The 20,078-nt window shown below is 43.3% G+C and overlaps 1 protein-coding gene across 10 annotated transcripts in view; it reads left to right on the forward strand.

The window, feature by feature from the left end:
• Positions 1-20,078, forward strand: part of huwe1 (HECT, UBA and WWE domain containing E3 ubiquitin protein ligase 1) — a 44,257-nt gene that overhangs the window by 22,265 nt on the left and 1,914 nt on the right. For 8 of the 10 annotated variants that reach the window (XM_047807303.1, XM_047807302.1, XM_047807311.1 and 5 more), the window contains 43 exons: positions 569-721; positions 879-1,006; positions 1,810-1,891; positions 1,991-2,167; positions 2,704-2,854; positions 2,975-3,384; positions 3,921-4,116; positions 4,594-4,761; positions 4,871-5,019; positions 5,395-5,461; positions 5,570-5,793; positions 6,068-6,279; positions 6,830-7,012; positions 7,137-7,309; positions 7,438-7,577; positions 7,708-7,783; positions 7,909-8,007; positions 8,472-8,602; positions 8,699-8,858; positions 8,952-9,180; positions 9,604-9,782; positions 9,897-9,986; positions 10,137-10,297; positions 10,489-10,534; positions 11,155-11,496; positions 11,763-11,970; positions 12,097-12,221; positions 12,403-12,626; positions 12,840-13,234; positions 13,333-13,993; positions 14,193-14,871; positions 15,006-15,127; positions 15,265-15,421; positions 15,510-15,642; positions 16,073-16,275; positions 16,608-16,858; positions 17,861-17,963; positions 18,100-18,249; positions 18,331-18,576; positions 18,899-19,016; positions 19,104-19,244; positions 19,440-19,727; positions 19,969-20,074. In XM_047807303.1, coding sequence (XP_047663259.1) covers positions 569-721; positions 879-1,006; positions 1,810-1,891; positions 1,991-2,167; positions 2,704-2,854; positions 2,975-3,384; positions 3,921-4,116; positions 4,594-4,761; positions 4,871-5,019; positions 5,395-5,461; positions 5,570-5,793; positions 6,068-6,279; positions 6,830-7,012; positions 7,137-7,309; positions 7,438-7,577; positions 7,708-7,783; positions 7,909-8,007; positions 8,472-8,602; positions 8,699-8,858; positions 8,952-9,180; positions 9,604-9,782; positions 9,897-9,986; positions 10,137-10,297; positions 10,489-10,534; positions 11,155-11,496; positions 11,763-11,970; positions 12,097-12,221; positions 12,403-12,626; positions 12,840-13,234; positions 13,333-13,993; positions 14,193-14,871; positions 15,006-15,127; positions 15,265-15,421; positions 15,510-15,642; positions 16,073-16,275; positions 16,608-16,858; positions 17,861-17,963; positions 18,100-18,249; positions 18,331-18,576; positions 18,899-19,016; positions 19,104-19,244; positions 19,440-19,727; positions 19,969-20,074 — 8,436 coding nt within the window. The remainder of the gene's footprint in view (positions 1-568; positions 722-878; positions 1,007-1,809; positions 1,892-1,990; positions 2,168-2,703; positions 2,855-2,974; positions 3,385-3,920; positions 4,117-4,593; positions 4,762-4,870; positions 5,020-5,394; positions 5,462-5,569; positions 5,794-6,067; positions 6,280-6,829; positions 7,013-7,136; positions 7,310-7,437; positions 7,578-7,707; positions 7,784-7,908; positions 8,008-8,471; positions 8,603-8,698; positions 8,859-8,951; positions 9,181-9,603; positions 9,783-9,896; positions 9,987-10,136; positions 10,298-10,488; positions 10,535-11,154; positions 11,497-11,762; positions 11,971-12,096; positions 12,222-12,402; positions 12,627-12,839; positions 13,235-13,332; positions 13,994-14,192; positions 14,872-15,005; positions 15,128-15,264; positions 15,422-15,509; positions 15,643-16,072; positions 16,276-16,607; positions 16,859-17,860; positions 17,964-18,099; positions 18,250-18,330; positions 18,577-18,898; positions 19,017-19,103; positions 19,245-19,439; positions 19,728-19,968; positions 20,075-20,078) is intronic. The other 2 variants (XM_047807306.1, XM_047807309.1) reach the window with 2 other exon arrangements.

Below are 20,078 nucleotides of genomic sequence, written 5' to 3' on the forward strand. Positions count from 1 at the left end.
TAAGTAGCCACTTGGTCAGGTCTGTTTTTCTAAAGAGATTGGAGTGTCACGTTGTTCTTGTATGATTTACACAATACTTTGTCTCGGGGTGCTCTCACTTGTTCTTTAGCTACAGTTCAGAAACTGCAGGTATCCGGTATACTTCTAATAGAAATGAACTTTGTGAGAAGTGTGTTGTGTAAAGTGTGTTTTGTGTTTCAGTTGTTAAGAGTTTGTGTTCTCGATGTGAATGTTAAAGCTGTTGGCAGTTGAGTCATTCTTGCTTGTGGCTCATCTTAGAACACCACGAGCAGTGGATTTTTTCTTTCTTTCTTTCGCTTTGTTCATTGAGGGCGATAAGTAGTTTAGTAGTGTATATTAGCAGTTATCCCACTGGTTGGTTTTTGAAACATCAGTAAATGCTGTGTGGAAACAAACAAATTAAAGTTTGTGAAATAAACTGAGAATAAACTGTGATTCTCTCCGTCTCCAGCAAAACAATGACATTGCAACTTCTCACCTGAATACCGCTGTACAGTTTCATATGTGAATTATCACCCGCCTTCATTACTCTGTTTCTCTGTGGAAGGTCTGGGAGGCTGCCGACGTGTTGATAAAAGCTGCTGTGCCGCTCACCACCAGCGACACAAAGACAGTGTCTGAATGGACCAAACAGATGGCGACGCTGCCCCAGGCCTCCAACCTGGCCACACGTATTCTCCTTCTCACTTTGCTCTTTGAGGTACACAATGCTGCAGTTTTCATTTGCTTTTCTTAAGTTTAAGCAAGCATTTTAAACTGCAATTCTTTGTAAATGTTTCACAAGTATGCTTGCACACAAATTACAGCATACACGTAAATAGATCATGTGGAACTTACAATACTGAAATGTGTTGCAGGAGCTGAAGCTGTCATGTGCACAGATTGTGGAGAGTAGTGGAGTGCTGTCTGTGCTGATTAAGCTGCTGGAGGTGGTTCAGCCCTGCTTGCATTCAGCCAAGGAGCAGAAAGACATCCAGACACCTAAGTGAGTGCCAGCCATCATCGGGATGGAAGTAGTCCAGGATAGAAGGACACGAGAGATTTAATGGTGTTTCCTAGCTGCCAGCTTGAAGCCTTAAAGGAGACACCTTTTCCACAGCAAATGTGTGAAGTTAGAGGACAGGGCAGATATTAAGCCTCATTGATTCAATGATTTCAGCGATTCATTTACTAACAAAACAAGAACATAGACTGGCAATATACAGTCTAGCATAACTCAACAAACGTGATATGTAACCTAACAGATCTCTGTTAGGAATATTTATCACTTAGTTCCTTCATGTGGAGGCTAGCAGAAGTAAGCCTGGTCTAACCAGCGAATGTAATCTATAGGATCAGGTGAAGATGGCCTTACTCTGTCATATGAAATTCATCAAAGATCTTGAAACATTTTGGCTTTTAGGAACACTTCAACATGTCAGACATGCCATTTCATCTGCCAAACCTGCTGAAAAACAACACAAACTTGTACCAGCATCTCAGATGGTATAATAAACTGCAATAATTTTGTGGTTTAGCTAATTGGCACAGCATCAAGCTAGTACTAATGGGTGACATATCAAAGTTTGGAGCACAAGTTTACACCTGCTGCCAGTTTAAACCTGTGAATGGTCTGTTACTTTGCTTTTATACATGCTCCTGTTGTCACTCATCCATTAGATGTCAAATTTGCGCTGCTTTGTGTTACTGGGTTAATCCGGCTTTGTCCTGACATCATATTTACATGTCTGCATTTTATTAATCTAATTTAAGCATAAACTTACTTTTTAACCATTTTTATTTTCATAGATGGATCACTCCAGTGCTTCTGCTCATCGATTTCTACGAGAAAATGTCCGTTTCCTCCAAACGAAGAGCCCAAATGAACAAAGTGTGTGCAGATGAAATGTAGTCTAATATCAAATTGCCATATTTATTGTGGGATTTGCTACACAGAATACCCTAAACAACTGATATTTTCTCTCAACAGTACCTTCAGCCCAATGGAAACAATTGGAGGTGGTTTGATGACCGGTCAGGCCGCTGGTGCAGCTACAGTGCGAGTAACAACAGCACCATAGACTCAGCCTGGAGAGCGGGCGAGACCAGTGTCCGCTTCACTGCAGGCCGTAGGAGATACACCGTACAGTTCAACACCATGGTTCAGGTGACCTACACTAAAGACATTATTTTAATAACAATACTGACTATGTGCTGCATTTGTGACAAACAAGTAAGTATAAAGCCAGTAAGAAGCTGTAAACGCGCTGTGTCCTTGGTTCTATGGGGCTTTAAAGACACCATGTGATTAGACTTTATTGCAAAGCAAATATGTGGTACCTTTTGTCATATTTTTCCTACAAATCTTTTTATTTCAAAGGATCAAAAATAAAATCTAGGTCACATTCTGAATGTATCTGAATAAATGTAATTTGGGAGCGTAAGGATTCATAGGGTGCTACAGCTAGGTGTTTGCTGAGTAATTGCTTCATAGATTGCATATTTATGTATGCAGCTGTTGGTGTGCGTTGTTTAAAGGATCAAGTAAGTCTACAGCATGCCTAATATGAATCTGTTACAGCTCAAAGACTCTGTAGTTTCACAGCGAAGTGATTACAGCACGCAACATGAGCAAATTAGATGTCAATTTTGAGTCATCAAAAACATTTACCATCTTTCTGACATTCTGTCTATTTTGTGCAGGTGAACGAGGAGACGGGGAACAGGCGGCCGGTCATGCTAACAGTGCAAAGAGTACCCCGGATTCCCAAACCCAACAAATCAGGCAATGCAGCTGACACGGAGAGAGAGGAGGAACAGCGAGCGAAGAGTGAAGAGACCCAGGCTGTAGCAGGTTAGACCCGAACCTTCTGAACCAAGACTTCTGCATTTGAATTTATTTACAGCAGCTCTAAAAATAACCGTATTGTTGCTTGAAATAAAATCGCTTCTAAATTCTCATTTGCTGGTGCAGACCCAGCGTCCGTAGCTGTCGAGATGGCCCCACCAAAAGAGGAAACCGAGCAGAAAGAGTCCTCGTCATCTGCTTCTACCGTCCCTGCTGCTTCTCAGGACTCCACATCTGGATCTAGTAGCATTGTAGTGCAGGGTTTGACTGAGGAGATGACCACTGTCCTGATTCGTTCCTGTGTCAGCATGATCAGCGTACCTGTGGACCCAGACACGCTGCACGCCACACTTCGCCTGTGCCTGCGCCTCACACGTGTCCACCACTATGCCATGATGTTCGCTGAGCTTAAGAGTACACGCATGATCTTGGGCCTGACCCAAAGCTCTGGCTTCAATGGATTCACGCCACTCGTTACTCTGCTTTTCCGCCACATCATTGAAGACCCGGCTACACTGCGCCACACCATGGAAAAGGTATTTTTTTTTTTTTTTTTTTTTTTTGTTCTATTCCCAGAGATGTATTCAGTAATATTTAAATACATTCAGATTAGCCAATAAATTCATTTCTGGGTCAAACCAGTCGGCACATGAATGAATGGCTTTACTGCTCATCACACAAATCAAAGGAACAAACTGTTTGGTCAAGATCAGTAACCATATAATGAATCACATGTCGTCTTGTTCACTAAATACACGCTTACCAACATAATGTACTATACTAATGCATTAAATCAATGGTGTCTAATCTAATACACAAATGGCAATGAACCAAATACAGCCTTTTACAGATAAGGTTGGACATAAAAATAAAAAAATAAATCTATTTTTAGATTTAAAAAAATCTAAAGAAATTTAAAAAGTAAAAATATGACACACAGCTTATACTTAATTCTTTCCTACATCAAAAGGAAAGGGTCATTTTTGCCATAATCTTTCTGTAGGCAGTTGAAATTAAAGTTGTGTTGCCTTTTTTTTCCCCTCATTGTTTTTCTGAATTGTTCCTGTGTCAGGTGGTTCGTTCTGCAGTCACCAGCGGAGCAGGAAGCACCACGTCTGGTGTGGTCTCTGGTAGTTTGGGCTCTCGGGAGATTAATTACATTCTACGTGTGCTGGGACCAGCGGCCTGCCGGAACCCTGAAATCTTCACAGAAACCGCCAATAGCTGTGTCCGCATCGCTCTCCCAGCTCCGAGAGGGGCTGGAACGGGTATGGATTTATTTATTTATTTATATTATATTTTTTTATTATTTCAGAAACATCACTTTTTATACATTTGTTCCATTTGTATATTTGCTTCTTATTTTGGCAATTCAAAAGCCACAAGCTCTATAGTGGTGGGTATTTGTTGGTGGGATAGATTTATTTTTTTATTTTTGCTAATGCATAATCTTTAGGTTTATTAAAGGTACAAGACAAAATTGAAAAAGCAGGATAAAATTTTTAACTAATTGAAGGCTGTAAATGAGGGATGATTCCAGTGTTAGGGCGGTTGTTGTGCGGTATCCAGCTGTACTACTTGAGATTACAGCAGTATAATATTTTTTGTTTTGTTTTATTTATTTTTTTCCTATTTACTTGTATTTTTGTTGCTGTTTGCTCAGGCCTTAGTTTTGCCTATTGTTGTTCTTGTATTTGTTATTTTTATTTTTTTTATTAATCTGCTTACCTTTCCCTATGTGTAAGCTTCAGATGACGAATTTGAAAACTTCAGAATTAAGGGTCCTAATGCTGTACAGCTAGTGAAGACGACGCCTCTGAAGCTGTCTCCACTGCCACAAATCCCAGAAACCATTAAAGAGGTCATCTATGACATGCTTAATGCCTTGGCAGCATATCACGCTCCTGAGGAAGGTAACGTCACTAGAATATTTTCATGAGTCTTAATCTGATCCAGGTATATTACAACGCTATAGTTTTCTGTTTTTGTTACCTGATTCCTCTTCATCACTCCTCCATGTAGCAGAGAGAGGAGAGGAACGACTTGTGACAGTCCCCGGCAGTCAGGACCTGTGTCAGATTCTACAGGATGTTGGTGACGATGTTTACCAGCAGTACAGACTCACACGGCAAGGGAGCGACTTTGACTCTCAGTCCGCTTTCCACATAAATGTGAGTATATGTGCAAATAGAGCAAATTCACGTGTTACTCAAAAGAACACGAGCTTTGTAGTTGTATAGAAGTTCAAGACACTAGTTCCCAAATTTCAGATAACCTTTGCTATAGAAACAACCGATTCATTTCCCCTAAAATGCTATGGTAGAATAGGTAGCTTTTATTTTACTGTTAATTGTACATTGTGCTCATTTAATTTTTCCAATTAAAAACGTAATGCCATAGCACCATGATTGTGTAAATCGAAAGCTTCATTAAATTACCATATTTCTATAAGAACTCAGGACTCATTCTGAGTTTTTTCCAACTCTAGCTGTGTTGTTGCATGTAAATGATGAAGTAAGGAAGTGATTTTTGGCTTTTATTTTCAGACTCAGGTATTTGCAGCAGATGGTGCAGTTGCAGAGTCCTCTCAGTCTGGAACGCCTCAGGGAGAGGGTAAAAACTTTCCCCATGTACATGTGTGTATATATAGCCTTCTCTGAAGCACCTCTGGTATAGAATTACAATGCCCTCTTTCTGTGTTTATTTGTGCGACATTTCTAGCCTCAACCCCCGAGGAGATGCGAGAAGAGAAGAAGGAGCAGGAAGGTGACCGGGGAGGCTCTTCCGAAGAAAGCAGGGCAGCAAAAGCCAAGGCGAGCAAACCCCTGATGCCCACCTCCACTATTCTGCGGCTGCTGGCAGAGCTGGTGCGCTCCTACGTGGGCATTGCCACACTTATCGCCACTTACAACTACACCGCTGGCCAGTCTGAGCTGATTAAAGAGGTAGGTGGATATAGGCAGAGCTGCACGCATTAGTATTTACTCTTCAATTACATGTTAATCACATGCAATACAAATGAATTCTTTGGGGTGTATTTACTTTTCCTTCAAGCAGTGGATTTGTTAAAATAAAAAGTGATTTAAAATTATTGACAGATTAACGTTCTGCATGAAATTGCTAGAATATATTTTTTGCACAGAATCTCTCACATAGAAACCTGTCAATGGCGGCTGTAGATGTAACGCTTACGTCGTGTGGCTGTATGTTTTCTTGCAGGACTGCAGTGTGCTGGCCTTTGTGTTGGATCATCTGCTCCCACACACTCAGAACTCTGAGGATAAGGACACCCCTGCCCTTGCACGTCTTTTCCTGGCCAGCCTGGCAGCAGCAGGGACTGGCACAGAGGCCCAGGTGACCCTGGTTAATGAGGTGAAGGCAGCTCTAAGCCGAGCCTTGGCAATGGCAGAGGGTACAGAGAAGCACGCTCGGTGAGTCAGGCTGTTTTTAAAGCGTTTACAAACGGGCACTAATAGTCAGACAGTTAAAGATTATCTTATAAGCACCTGTCCAGTTGAAATAGTGCATCTAAAAACTTATTGCATAGAAATCTTCTTGAGCATCAGAGGCTTGAAATGTTTAATTACTGTTTCTGAATGCTGGCTCAGTATAAACATTTTTAAATGACATGGAACCCTGGAGCTGGATTTGCACAGCTGTTGGTTTTATTTTTATCCTGCTTAAAGAACACTTCTTGGCTTAAAAAAGAATCGATGTTTAAATCCTTTTAAACTGGTGCTGTTAAGCAAAGCAGTTTTAAACCGAGTAATCAATCACCACCACCCCCTCCCCCAAACACGTTTTGTGTATTTGGCTTATTTAAAAGGAAATAATGCTGAAATCAAACAAAGCATAATCCTGTAGTATCTGATTATTTTTTGTTCCTCTCCCTGTGCTGAATTCTTCCAGAAGGTTTGGTCAGCATTCTTAGTTTCCTGTACTTTAATTTGCTTTTTTTTTGTCTCCCTGTATTCTCTGCAGGCTTCAGGCAGTGATGTGCATCATCAGCACCATTATGGAGTCATGCCCTTCCACCTCCAGTTTTTACAGCACAGCCACAGCCAAGACACAACACAATGGCATGAACAACATCATCCGACTTTTCTTAAAGAAGGGCCTGGTTAATGATCTCGCTCGTGTACCTCACAGCCTTGACCTGTCTAGGTGCTGACACACACACACACACACGAATTTATCATTATTATAAATGGATATTTTACTCTAATGCCAATTTAAGTGTTTCTGTCAGTACTAACTTTTAAACTGTTGTTTTTGTTGTACTTTGCAGTCCTAACATGGCAAACACTGTCAACGCTGCTCTAAAACCATTAGAGACACTTTCACGCATTGTCAACCAGCCCAGCAGCCTGTTTGGAGGGAAAGGAGGCTCCAGTAAGAGCAAGACTGAACATGACACCGTGGGCACAGCTAGGGACAGCAACAGCAATACACAGGATCAAGGTAACTACTTTTTTATTAGCACTTCCGTACTTTAAGTGCGATTATAAAGCCATAAATCTCTTGATCTAGGAATTTATAGCAAATTATGCGTAACGGTTTTAGCAAGGGATTTTACTGTTTGTCTATAGGAGAGGCAGGTGAGGCAGAGCCATCGGAAAACAGTCACCAAGGCCAAGCTGCTGATGGGGATCTGATGGATGGCGAGGCAGAAGGGGACACTGTGGTTATCGCAGGCCAGCCAGAGGTGCTTAGCACCCAGGCTATGCAAGTATGTTCATCTTTATCATACGGTCTTGATCTATATAATTTAGGAAGCAGCTGGTGAGAACAACTCTATGCTGTAATCTTCTCTTTCTCTTGATTGTAATTTTCTGTATGCTTTATGCTTGCATTTGCAGGTGGAGAATGAGTTGGTAGATTTGATAGATGAACTTTTAGAAAGGGACGCAGGAACTGTAAATAGTACCATAATCGGTAAGCTCTTCAAATATCGAATTCGTGTTTACAAAGTGTATGAGTGCATGAGTGAAATGGGTGTAGGCAAGAGAATGTTTTCTTTACCTATGGGTGGTGGTGGTGGTTTTTTTTTTTTCTTTAAGTTGGTCGCTCTGGAGATGAAGAATCTCAGGAAGATGTGCTGATGGATGAAGCTCCTTCAAACATGAGTCAAGCCTCCACTTTGCAGGCCAACAGAGAAGGTAGGATAGGTCTATGAAAGTGTGCAATCTACTTGTGAGTGTTTTGGGTGTAAGGTTTGTATGTAGGTATACATACGTATGGCTTTTATTGTAGGTTTAAAAGCAGGATTGTTCTGAATGTTTTACTAAGTGTACGATTACACACAGGAATTTTTTATATATGTTCTATATTCTTGAAGCTATGAAATATATCTGCTTAAAGAAAAATTCCTGACCACTTGGATGCTCTAGTTTTTTTTGAAATGGGAGAAATTTATTTTAACAAAGAAAACAAATGATAAGTTTCTAGTTGCCTGGCAGTCTTGTTGCCTGTTAATTCAGGAAATTTGTTCACTGACGGTTTCAGATATAAGAAACACAATGACTATTTATTGAAGAATTATCTTATCAGGTATTTAAACTCTATTGATGCCAACAATATTTTAGCTTTACAATCTTTAATCTTACTCTCTTTTATCCTTTAGACTCCATGAACATCCTGGAGCCAGAAGATGAAGAACACACTCAGGAAGAAGACTCGAGTGGCAGTAATGAGGATGAAGATAGTCAAGATGAAGAGGAGGAGGAAGAGGAGGAGGAAGAAGAAGAAGATCCGGTATGAGTTTGGGAGTCCCCCCCCCCCCCCCCCCCCCCCCGGCTTCACTTATTATATTTACTAACTAATATTTGCTTTTTTTTTTTTTTTAATTAGGATGATGAAGAAGGGGATGAGGATGATGATGATGAAGGCTCAGAGATGGAATTGGATGAAGATTTTCCAGATATCAATGCAGCTCCTCATATAAGATTCGAGAGATTTGATAGAGATGATGACCTCATCATAGAGTTTGACAACATGTTCTCTAATTCTGGTAAGTAATAACAGTATTCTTATGAAGTCTGCATTACAGCTGCATGTATTTCCCTCAGCCTTGAGTAATGTGTGCTCGCTCTGTCTTTCCCAGCTGACATTCCACCTTCCCCAGGAAATATCCCTAGTTCACACCCTCTGATGGTGCGCCATGCTGACCACGGATCCCTCACCCTGGGGGGAACGAGCACCAGTAGCCGACTGACTCAGGGCATGGGCCGCAGCCAGCGTACTCTTCGCCAGCTTACTGCTAACACAGGCCACACCATCCATGTGCACTATCCAGGAAATCGCCAGCCCAATCCTCCACTCATTCTGCAGAGGTGAGACTTCCTTCTGTTTTGAACAGCTGCAGTGTCCAACTTTCAGTGTTAATAAGTGCACTGAAAATCCTGGAAAATTATTGACAGTATTTCAGTGACACATTCACTATACGTGTACTCGTGTGTATAAACATTTATGTGGAAAAACACAGACGAAATAGTGTGAGAGATTTATAGGAAAAAAATCAGTGATTGGATGATGCATTGATTTCCCATCAGTTACAACACTTTAGTTAGAAATGGTTGAATATCCATTTTAAACTTTGTCTTTGAGTTTTTTCCCCTCACCAGATTTATTCACTCTTTTGAAGATGAAAGACATGAAATCTAGCTTGTCAGGTTGCAGAGAAACCACATATTCTAACCACATATTCTATTCGTTAAGTGTGTGGTTTTCTAAACGAATCTCCAATTGTGTTGCAGGTTGCTTGGTCCCAGTGCAGCGGCAGACATCCTGCAGCTGTCAAGCTCCTTACCCCTGCAGTCCCGGGGACGTGCCCGCCTGCTGGTTGGCAACGAGGACGTGCATATCATTGCCCGTTCTGACGATGAGCTACTGGATGATTTCTTCCATGAGCAGAGTAATGCTGGTGGCCAGACTGGTGAGTCAGAGCAGGAGTTTTTGTAACTAGTTAAAAAAAAAAAATAGTAGGGTTTTTTGTTTCTTTGGTAGTGTTTCCAGGCTTTTATTAATTTAGTTTTTCCTTCATCTTTAGGCACCCTTTCAAGTATTCCTACAGCCTTAACTAGATGGACAGATGAATGTAAAGTCCTGGATGCAGAAAGCATGCATGATTGCGTTGCAGGTAAGAAAACTGAGCAGCTCTTCAGGTTCATGGAAGAGTTCACTGTTCTAAATGTTTGTGAAATATCTTGCTCTAATTTGTGAAATGTATTTTCTTTATTATTATTATTATTTTTTAAACACTGAACCTTATTCATTCTTTCTGCAACAGTGGTGAAAGTCCCCATCTTGCAACACCTGGAGAGCCTGCGTGATGAGGAGCTGGAGGAACGCAGGGAGAAAAGGAGACAGCAGCTGGCCGAGGAGGAAGAGGCAAAGCAAAATGAGAGGAGTACCTCAGCTGGAGAAGAGAGCAGGGAGCAAACGCTGCAGGTTCGTTAGAGGGGATGGAGGACATGGGTAACAGCCAGGAGTTTACTGGCAGAGACAGAATGTGTCTCTCTCTGATAAAGTAGATCAATATTTAATCAAAGCGAATGCATGGATTTCAGCCAGTCCTAGAAACTCTTTCTCTCTTGATTGTGTGTATTATATAGATGTCTGAATTTCTTCCTCTTTTCCAGGGTACTACAATAGGAACTGTAAATGGAGCAGGGGAGAACTCAGCAGGTACTCTGTTTACTTTTCCAGTCATGACAGAAAATCAGGTTTCCCATGAAACTATATGTAGACTATTTGTGATGTTTATCTAGTTATTCAGAAACCTAAACCATGTTGTATTACTGCTGCATACAGTCTAACTCCGTGTGTTGGTCCAGCTTGCTGTGTGAGTCTGTCTGCGGGCTGTGCGATGAGGTAGTAGTTTGTATAGTTTTAGGATCACACCAGATCTGGGAGATAACTATACAGCCTACTGTCTTTCCCACGGCAGTCGCTTGTCAACAGAACGAACTTCCACCGTACCACCGGCATCTGCTCAAAGACTGTAAAGTATTTTGCTTGTAATAGTTTTCACTGTGCAATCTTTTAGTATTTAATAACTTGATGTCATTATGATTTGTATTAGTTATTATAGCAGGTTTTTCTGGCTATGCTGTGGTGAGGTAGTAAGTTGTGTTGTTGGGGATCAGGATAGTGCAGCCCTCGAAGGAGATAACTATACAACTTACTGCCTTCCTCATTGTAGCACATGAGGCACATGGTGTTTATGTTGTATCCAGATTATGTACACCTTGGTAAATGTAAATCGCTGAATTGTCCACTTACATATATTTTGTCTTAAATATCAGAGGGAGAGAGAGCACAGAGTGGGCTGTCATGTGTGGATCCACCCCGATCTTCTGAGGGCTTCCTCACAGCACCCCCTTCGGGAGACGTTACCCCAACTGCCCCTCACGAACAAGCGTTGGTTTCATTAGAGACAGCCATCAGTCAGCAAGTACATCAGCCAATCGCAGAGCTTCTCCTGGCTGACTCACATTCTGATTCACTTGGGGCACTTGCAGGGGCTGTACCTCAGCTTTTGGCTCCTGAAAGGGCAAACTGTGACACAGAAGCCTCTCAGATGGAAATGTCACCTGCCTCCATTGGGGGAGAGAGAGGAGGAGCAGCCTTGGATACAGTTAGAGAAGGTAGATTAACTATTACAGTTTGTATTCTAACCATCCTTCACCAAATCATGGAATTTGTCCATAAGTGTGCACAAAGACTTTGAGTAAAATGGACACAGTAGACACCATATACAACAGTGTGAATTTCAGAACTTATCCTATGTTCTTTCTGTTTGCATTACTGTTTTGCATTTAGTGTGTACTTTAGAATTCATCACACATGCCCGAGATGAAAGGAAACGATAATTATGCCCTGTCGATTAACCCAGACTGTTGCTATTCCTTAGCCTCTCTGAGCCCAGATATAGCAGAGAGTTCTGAGCCTGTGCCAGCGGTATCACAGCTAGAAGGATCACCCATGGATACGAGCAGCCCTGCCTCTGCAACACAGGAGGAACCTGCTCCCAGTTCAGCACAGCCTAATCACATGTCTCAAGAACTGTCAGTAAGTGGTGAAAGTGGGCTCACTGACCGGCAGACAGATGCTGATACAGGGTAAGCAACCTGTATGCATATTACGTGCCATATTTGATTTCTTGATTAGATGTCAATACAAAATATTTTCTTTTCTTTTTTTTTTTCCCCTGTGATTTAAATTTGAAACTTTCTCAATCCTTTTAGCTCAACGTCTGTGTCATCTCCTGGTGAAACCATGCCTCGGAGTGACAGCGCTGATAGCCAGTCCCAGGCCATCCAAGAAGAGCCCCTTCCATCCACCAGCAATGTGGAGGATGATCCACTTGCAGGTATGATTAATTTGGAACTGCTAGTAATTCCAGACTGTGAAAATTAAAATAAAGAACACAGTTAAGAGAAAGTATAGATATCTATGGAGTCAATAATAGAAGTTTTTATGAAAAGATAAACAACTCTTCCTTCCTGCTCGACTTCAGCGTTTTTTTTTTGCTTCTGTTTCTATGTGCATAGGAATTAGTCTGCCAGAAGGTGTGGATCCCTCTTTCTTGGCTGCTTTGCCTGAGGACATCCGTCGAGAGGTATTGCAGAACCAACTGGGTATCAGACCTCCCTCTCGCCCCACTGTATCTTCTTCCATATCCTCCTCAGCAACTGCTGTACTGGGAGGAGGCGCTGGGGTGACCGAAGTCAGTCGAGAATTTCTGGCTGCACTACCACTCGCCATTCAGGAGGAGGTTTGTTTGTGATTGATTGGTACTCCATGATCTGCTGAAAAAGAGAGAAATGCTTGTGCGGTTTTCAAAGCCTAATTTGCAAATACTTTTGACTCAATAAAAAAATATTTTGCTTGATGTCCAGTTTTTTATTTTCTTGCCCCACAAAACCAGAAAATTGAGACTCAGCTATTTATTTATTTATTTGTTTGTTTGTTTGTTTTTCTTGGTTAGGTTTTGGCTCAGCAGAGGGCAGAGCAGCAGCGGCGGGATCAATCCCAGCAGCCCCCTCAGGGAGACCAACCCCTGGACCCAGTCACGTTCATCCAGACGCTACCGTCTGAGCTGCGTCGCTCTGTTCTGGAGGACATGGAGGACAGCGTGCTGGCTGTCATGCCCCCAGACATTGCTGCCGAGGCTGCAGCGCTGCGCCGGGAGCAGGAAGCCCGTCAGAGGCAACTGATGCATGAACGCTTGTTTGGACACAGTTCCTCCTCTGCCCTCTCAGCAATTCTACGCTCACCTGCTTTTACCAGTCGTCTAGGTGGGAATCGTGGTGTGCAGTACACTCGCCTGGCTGTGCAGAGAGGCGGAACCTTCCAAATGGGTGGAAGCTCCAACCACAGTCGGTCAGTATTTATGGGAGGTGGAGAGCAGATGATAATTGTTTGTGGTTCATTTCTTTGTGGATCTCAACTTTTTACTAATCTATAAACTTTGCTTGCAGCCCAACTAGTTCCAATGTGGATTCCCTTTTGCGCCTCAGAGGGCGTCTCCTCTTGGACCACGAGGCTCTGTCGTGTCTCTTAGTGCTTCTGTTTGTGGATGAACCCAAGCTGAATACAAGTAGGTTACACCGTGTGCTCAGGAACCTGTGTTATCACTCTCAGACACGTGGCTGGGTCATTCGCAGCCTGCTGTCAATCCTTCAGCGCAGCAGTGAGAGCGAGCTCTGTCTGGAGACAGCCCGGCTTGACGAGGCTAGAGGAAAACGTGCACAAGGTCAGGGGTCAGCTGGTGGCAGCAAGGGTTCCTCCAGTTCCTCAACCTCAGTGTCCTCCTCTTCACCGTCTTCTTCCTCTCTGGAGCTACTGAATAGAGTGGAGTCGCGCAGCTCAAGCCAGCTTTCATGGCTCTCAGTGTCCATGGATGCAGCACTGGGCTGCAGAACCAACATTTTCCAGATCCAGCGGGCCTCAGGGCGGAAGCACGCGGACAGACATTCGGCAGGAGGATCTGTGGGCTCAGCAGGCCTGGGCAGTGGAGTTCCTGGGACTGGCGCAGCAGTCAGTTGCTCAGGAGGAGGAGGTTCTACAGTGCACATTCACCCTCAAGCTGCCCCTGTTGTGTGTCGACATGTACTGGATACCCTTATTCAGCTGGCCAAGGTGAGGGAATTTCAATGTGCTTTTTTTGGGGGGGCTTAAATCTTAGTATGGATTAGTTTCCTTGTTTTAGTTTGTATTAAATGTATGTATTAAATGTCAATATGGGCAAATAATTTTGCAATTTAAGTTTTTTGTTCACTATAATATTGTTGTAAGTATTCTTAGCTTTTTTTTTTCTTCCTTCTTTTCTTCCCTGCAGGTTTTCCCTAGCCACTTCACACAGCAGCGCTGTAAGGACCCTCAGTCATCCTCTTCCTCCTCTGATTTGGACTCTCGCCTGTGTAGCAGTTCTGCCTCCACAGCCGGAGGAGGCTGCAGATCAGGTGTTGGTAGCCAGACAAATCTCTCTGGTACTCCAAACACCCCGTCCTCTACCCACAACTCCCTAAGCTCCTGTACAGGCACCCCACAGTCCTTGGGCATCTCCACTGACTTTTGGGACCTCCTAGTTAAGCTGGATAACATGAATGTGAGTCGCAAAGGGAAGGCTTCCATGAAGACCGTGCCTCTGGGGGCATCTGGTGACATTGAGGGAGCTCAGTTGAGTTTGGAAGCATCTCCATTAGGTCAGCTGATGAACATGCTCTCTCACCCTGTTATCCGCCGCAGCTCTCTGCTCACCGAGAAGCTCCTGCGGTTGCTCTCGCTCATCTCAATCGCTCTGCCTGACAACAAGGCCACTGAGGTGCCAGCTGGCCATCCTGTGCCGCAGGCTCCCTCTGCGGTTTCTGCAGCTCCCGTGGCTCAGGCCACTGTCGGATCAGGGCTTACGTTGGCTAGCCATGGCGGACCAGCAGGACCAATTCCAACATCTCAACCAGCCTCCACTGCTACTGCAGCTACAACCACAGCTACTGTAGCTACAGGCATCACCCCTGGTATGAGGGCTATGGACATGTAATTTTACAATTTAAAAGTTATATATTTTCTAAGATCTTGATTATTATGCACATAACCTATGTTTCTATCATCTTTCACCATTAATACACTATCAAATTCTTTTATGTGCTAGATGAGGTGAATATGATTGTTCTTGATGCAGGCAAACAGAAGGCAAGTGGAAGCAGCATGGACACCGACACAAAGTTGGCCTCTACTGGACTAACCGAGAAACAGCTGCAGCTCTCTGTAGAGGTTTGTGATCAGTTATACATCCCCTACACACACACAAACTTAACCTTCACATCTAGGCTACTAGGTTTCTCTGACCCAGCAACAGCCATGACATTTAGAAGACCCCCTGTTGTGTGTGTGTTTGTGTTCTACACCAGGTGCTGACGTCCCACTCGTGTTCAGAGGAGGGCTTGGAGGACGCTGCCAACATCCTATTACAGCTGTCTCGAGGAGACGGCCAGACCCGAGACACTGTGCTCAGACTGCTGCTCAGCGGGGCCCGCCACTTAGGCTACACACTCTGCAAACAAATTGGTTAGTACAGCAATACCCATCTGCTCATTAGAACCTATACTTAATGTTAACCATTTAAACATCTTGTTTTTTGTGTGCGTATGTTTAGGCACTTTACTGGCGGAATTGCGGGAGTATAATCTGGAACAGCAGAAGAGAGCACGGGCTGATGCCCAGTCTCCAGAGGCGGCTCATGAAGACCCCTCGATCACTGCTCGCCTAAAGGGCAAGATGACCAGCAGGTGAGCGGAGAGCCTAAATCTTTGGAAAAAGATCCTAACCTAAAAGCTATTCACAAAGCATTCAGCTTTACTACATTCAAAAATACATTTTATGGCATTAGTTTCTGGTAGACTTGTGTGTGGGATTAGTAAACTCAATACCATCTGCTCCCAAAGGAGTTTTGGCTAGTCACTGTTCCTCCCCCAGTTATTTTTTTTGCCAGCAGAATTTTGTAATGAATTTACTTATCAACATAAATTGTTCCTGACCAAAATAAAACTAACCTGAGAGAAAAGTTTAATGTCTAACCGCTTCTTCAATGTAAAATCCGTTGACGTTGACACCTGCAACGTTTTTGCAGTCCTGGTGCATGCATCTAGATTATGCTTCTTCGAGGGCTCACACAATTGCCAGATATTTCTCTAACTATACTCTTTGACCTGCTTACAGGTTTGACGGCTCCGAGAGTGTGGTGATTGTGGCTGCTCAGAAACGCACGTTGGGTGGCCGGGAGCTCCAGCTGCCCTGCATGAGCTCACTTACCTCTAAGACCTCCACGCAGAAATTCTTCCTCCGAGTGCTACAGGTCATCATACAGCTGAGGGAGGACACACGCCGTGCCAACAAAAAGGCCAAGCAGACGGGAAGACTGAGTGCGTGATATTAAACACACGGAAAATTAGGACAGCAATGCTAAAGCCAACTAAATTTATGGAAGAAAAAAATATATATATATATATATATGTGTGTGTGTGTGTGTTACTTTTTGATTCGAAGCGTTTATTTACAGTATATATTTACAAGAACACATTTTTCTTTGCTTTAACACTTTTATTCAAAGCCATTTCAGTCGAACTGAGTAGTTAAAATCTGCAAATGCCGTACTTTAATACTCTCTCAGGTCTGGTTCCTAAGTGTACTAAGAAATGTGTGGGTTCTGACTGTAATATTGATCGTGTGTATTCTGTCTGCCCTGCGGTTGCAGATTCCAGTAGTCTGAGCTCTACCAGCAGTATTCAGGCTGCGGTTCGCCAACTGGAGGCTGAGGCAGACGCCATTATTCAGATGGTGAGAGAGGGGCAGCAGGCACGCCGCCTCCAGCAGGCTGCCCCACCCTCTTCATCCTCCTCTTCCGCCGCCGCTGCCGCCGCTTCTGGATCATCTGTGGTGGCAAGCCACATCCCCAGCACTGCTGCAAGCAACAACCCGCCTGCCAGCTCAGCCAGCTCTGCCACGGTTAGCATGAGCCGCATTTACAGCAGGCACACTGCTACTCACACTACTCACCACATTACGAGACACATTAATATACAGACGGAATAATAAAAAAGTTGAGTAATATAATAAAATTGGGCTAAAAAATACAATAACCATTTTGCAGTCAGGGATCCAGTTAATTATTGCACAAATTTCATGGCCTTCCTGAGATTTTTTACGTAGATGATCCGAGTATATAAATCTAAGGCTTATTGTACGTCTGCATTCATATTTTTACTGTTCATTTGAGCTGTAGGGCTTTTTATTCCCTATCATTTCACTCGAACACACCTTAATTTAAATTGCTGGGATATTCAAGACATTATTTTTAGACTGACTTGTTATTAAGGTTTGGATTAAGCTCATTTAATCGACGTGACCTGTCAAACAGGCGAATAACTATAACACACAGGAATAAATATAATATCTTTGACAATGATGGGTTGTGATTTTCACCACTGTAAGAAAATTGTTAAAATCACGGACTTCCTGGCTGTGCTTCACGGACCCCACTTTGAGAACCACTTCTATGCACCTACAAGTATTCTGTATGGTTCGTAAGCCAGACTGACGTTTCCTACCACTTTTTTCAGTGTATTGAATTTGGTTAATTGCATTTATTCCACCACTCGACTCTACAGTCTGTTCTACACGTTTTCTTAAACATTCACTGCATTGTACATGCAATGGCAACTGACAGCCTTGATGTTTATGGCTTTTGTGGTGTTATGAATTTTGTATGTGCTTTTAGCTTTCCACCCCTGTGTATGTTCATTTTGGCTGGCTGGCTGTTATGGCTGAGTGCTTTAGCCCCTGCCCCAGTACCTCTTCTGATTGTTGCCCTTTTAATGCATGGTGCTTTCACTGAGGATGTACACTGTTGTAAACATAAATCCATCATTGTTCCCTTATTAAACATGCATTTTGCAGCTGTTTATGTGGAAGCTCAACATTTTTTTTATTTTTTTTTTCCTGTTCTAGTCGGAGATGCATTCTGCAGCAGAACCTCCAGCGGCACAGAGAGACGACTCTCCCATGGATGTAGACCAGCCCTCACCTCTGGAACAGGACCAGGCTCCATCTGGTGAGTTTTCACTGGGTATCCAACTTACAGGACAGTAACCCTTCATGTTTCTGCTGAATGAGGACATCTGGAGTTTAGCCAATGGGTTTAGAATTCCCTAATTAGGTCAAAAGGTTTATGAAACTTGTGTGTTCAGGTGAGGAGACCAGTAGTCAGCAGGAGCAAGAGGAGCGGTTACCCGATTTGCCTCTGCTGAGCGAGCAGCTCTTATTGGACGAGCTGTGGGACATGCTAGGCGAGTGTCTCAAGGAGCTTGAGGAGTCGCATGATCAGCATGCTGTTTTGGGTAATCATCACACACTGCATATGCCTTACTGATAAAATAATGAAATCGGATTTAAATTCACACTATGGTTTGATGTTAAAGTCTTGCAGCCGGCGGTGGAGGCCTTCTTTCTGGTGCATGCTACAGAGCGCGAGAGCAAACCGCCTGTGCGAGACACCCGAGAGAGCCAACTGTCGCACATCAAAGACGAGCCACCTCCGCTCTCCCCTGCCCCTCTCACACCTGCCACCCCATCCTCGCTTGACCCCTTCTTCTCCAGAGAGCCCTCATCCATGCACATCTCCTCCAACTTGCCTCCAGACACACAAAAGTTTCTACGTTTTGCTGGTAAATTCAGCACGTACATCATCACAATGTCACTCAGAGATTATCCCGAATGTCCGGTTTAAAGGGGAAAAAATACAGCCTCAGGCATGAGAGCAGTGAGTGTAATGAGCATTAAAGAGGCTACTATTGAAGTTATACTCACACAAGAGTTTTCAGAAGTTAAGTCGGCTCTTCTTAGAAAGTATTAATTACATTTTGTGATTAATTGAACAGGATAGGATTTGTCACAATACAAAAAACTACTTTGTTGTGTCTAATTGCTAATAATTACTGCTCATTGAACTTGTTGATATAACAATCTCCCTTTTCTGCTTTTTAACAGAGACCCACAGAACAGTGCTCAACCAGATCCTGCGCCAGTCCACCACACACCTAGCTGATGGCCCCTTCGCTGTCCTGGTGGACTACATTCGTATTCTTGACTTTGATGTCAAGCGCAAGTAAGTTACACATGCGCTGCCTGTAGAGGATGTCCTTAGGCTCGAGTCTCCCTGGGCTTTGGACTAATGTTTGTGTTTGTGCCTCAGGTATTTCCGTCAGGAATTGGAGCGCCTGGACGAGGGTCTACGGAAGGAGGACATGGCTGTCCATGTGAGGAGAGACCATGTCTTTGAGGACTCCTACAGAGAACTGCACCGCAAGAGCCCAGAGGACATGAAGAACAGACTGTAAGGGCCTTAATATGGAGCTGCTCTTCTATTAAACTTCCTATTTCACTAATTACTCTTTATTCAAGAAAACAATTGTCATTTGTCGCGCCAGTGTTGCATTGTTTCATAACCCGAGAGAATGTTTTAACCATTTTCATAGCAGGAAAACTTTTTCAACTCTTGCTCACACTTTTGCTCTTGTTGAATTTTCAGATACATTGTGTTTGAAGGGGAAGAGGGCCAGGATGCCGGTGGTCTGTTGAGAGAGTGGTACATGATCATCTCTAGAGAAATGTTCAATCCCATGTACGCTCTGTTTCGCACGTCACCTGGAGACCGGGTCACGTACACGATCAACCCGTCTTCTCACTGCAATCCCAACCATCTCAGCTACTTCAAGTTTGTGGGTCGGGTGGTGGCCAAGGCCGTGTACGATAACCGACTGCTAGAGTGCTATTTCACACGCAGCTTCTACAAGCACATCCTGGGGAAGAGTGTTAGGTAGAGTGTTTTTCCCTATTTTTCATAATAACACTGCTTGCTATCTTATTCCAAAACAAGATTTTTATGTGTTTAACTCAGTTTGGTATTCAAGTCATAATTCTTAATGTGTTATTTTACACTAAACGACATTGTTTGTCTGACTGCTTCATAATTTGACACTTAGTGTAGAATTTTCATTAATGAAACATTAACCTTGTCTTGTTACGACTAAGCCGCCATGTTAATATTTCTTTTGAAGGTACACTGACATGGAGAGTGAGGATTATCCTTTCTTCCAAGGCCTGGTGTACTTGCTTGAAAATGATGTGTCCACACTGGGCTATGAGCTAACATTTAGCACTGAGGTAC

This window comes from Tachysurus fulvidraco, chromosome 23, assembly GCF_022655615.1.
Source record: "Tachysurus fulvidraco isolate hzauxx_2018 chromosome 23, HZAU_PFXX_2.0, whole genome shotgun sequence".
Taxonomy (NCBI): Eukaryota; Metazoa; Chordata; class Actinopteri; order Siluriformes; family Bagridae; genus Tachysurus; species Tachysurus fulvidraco.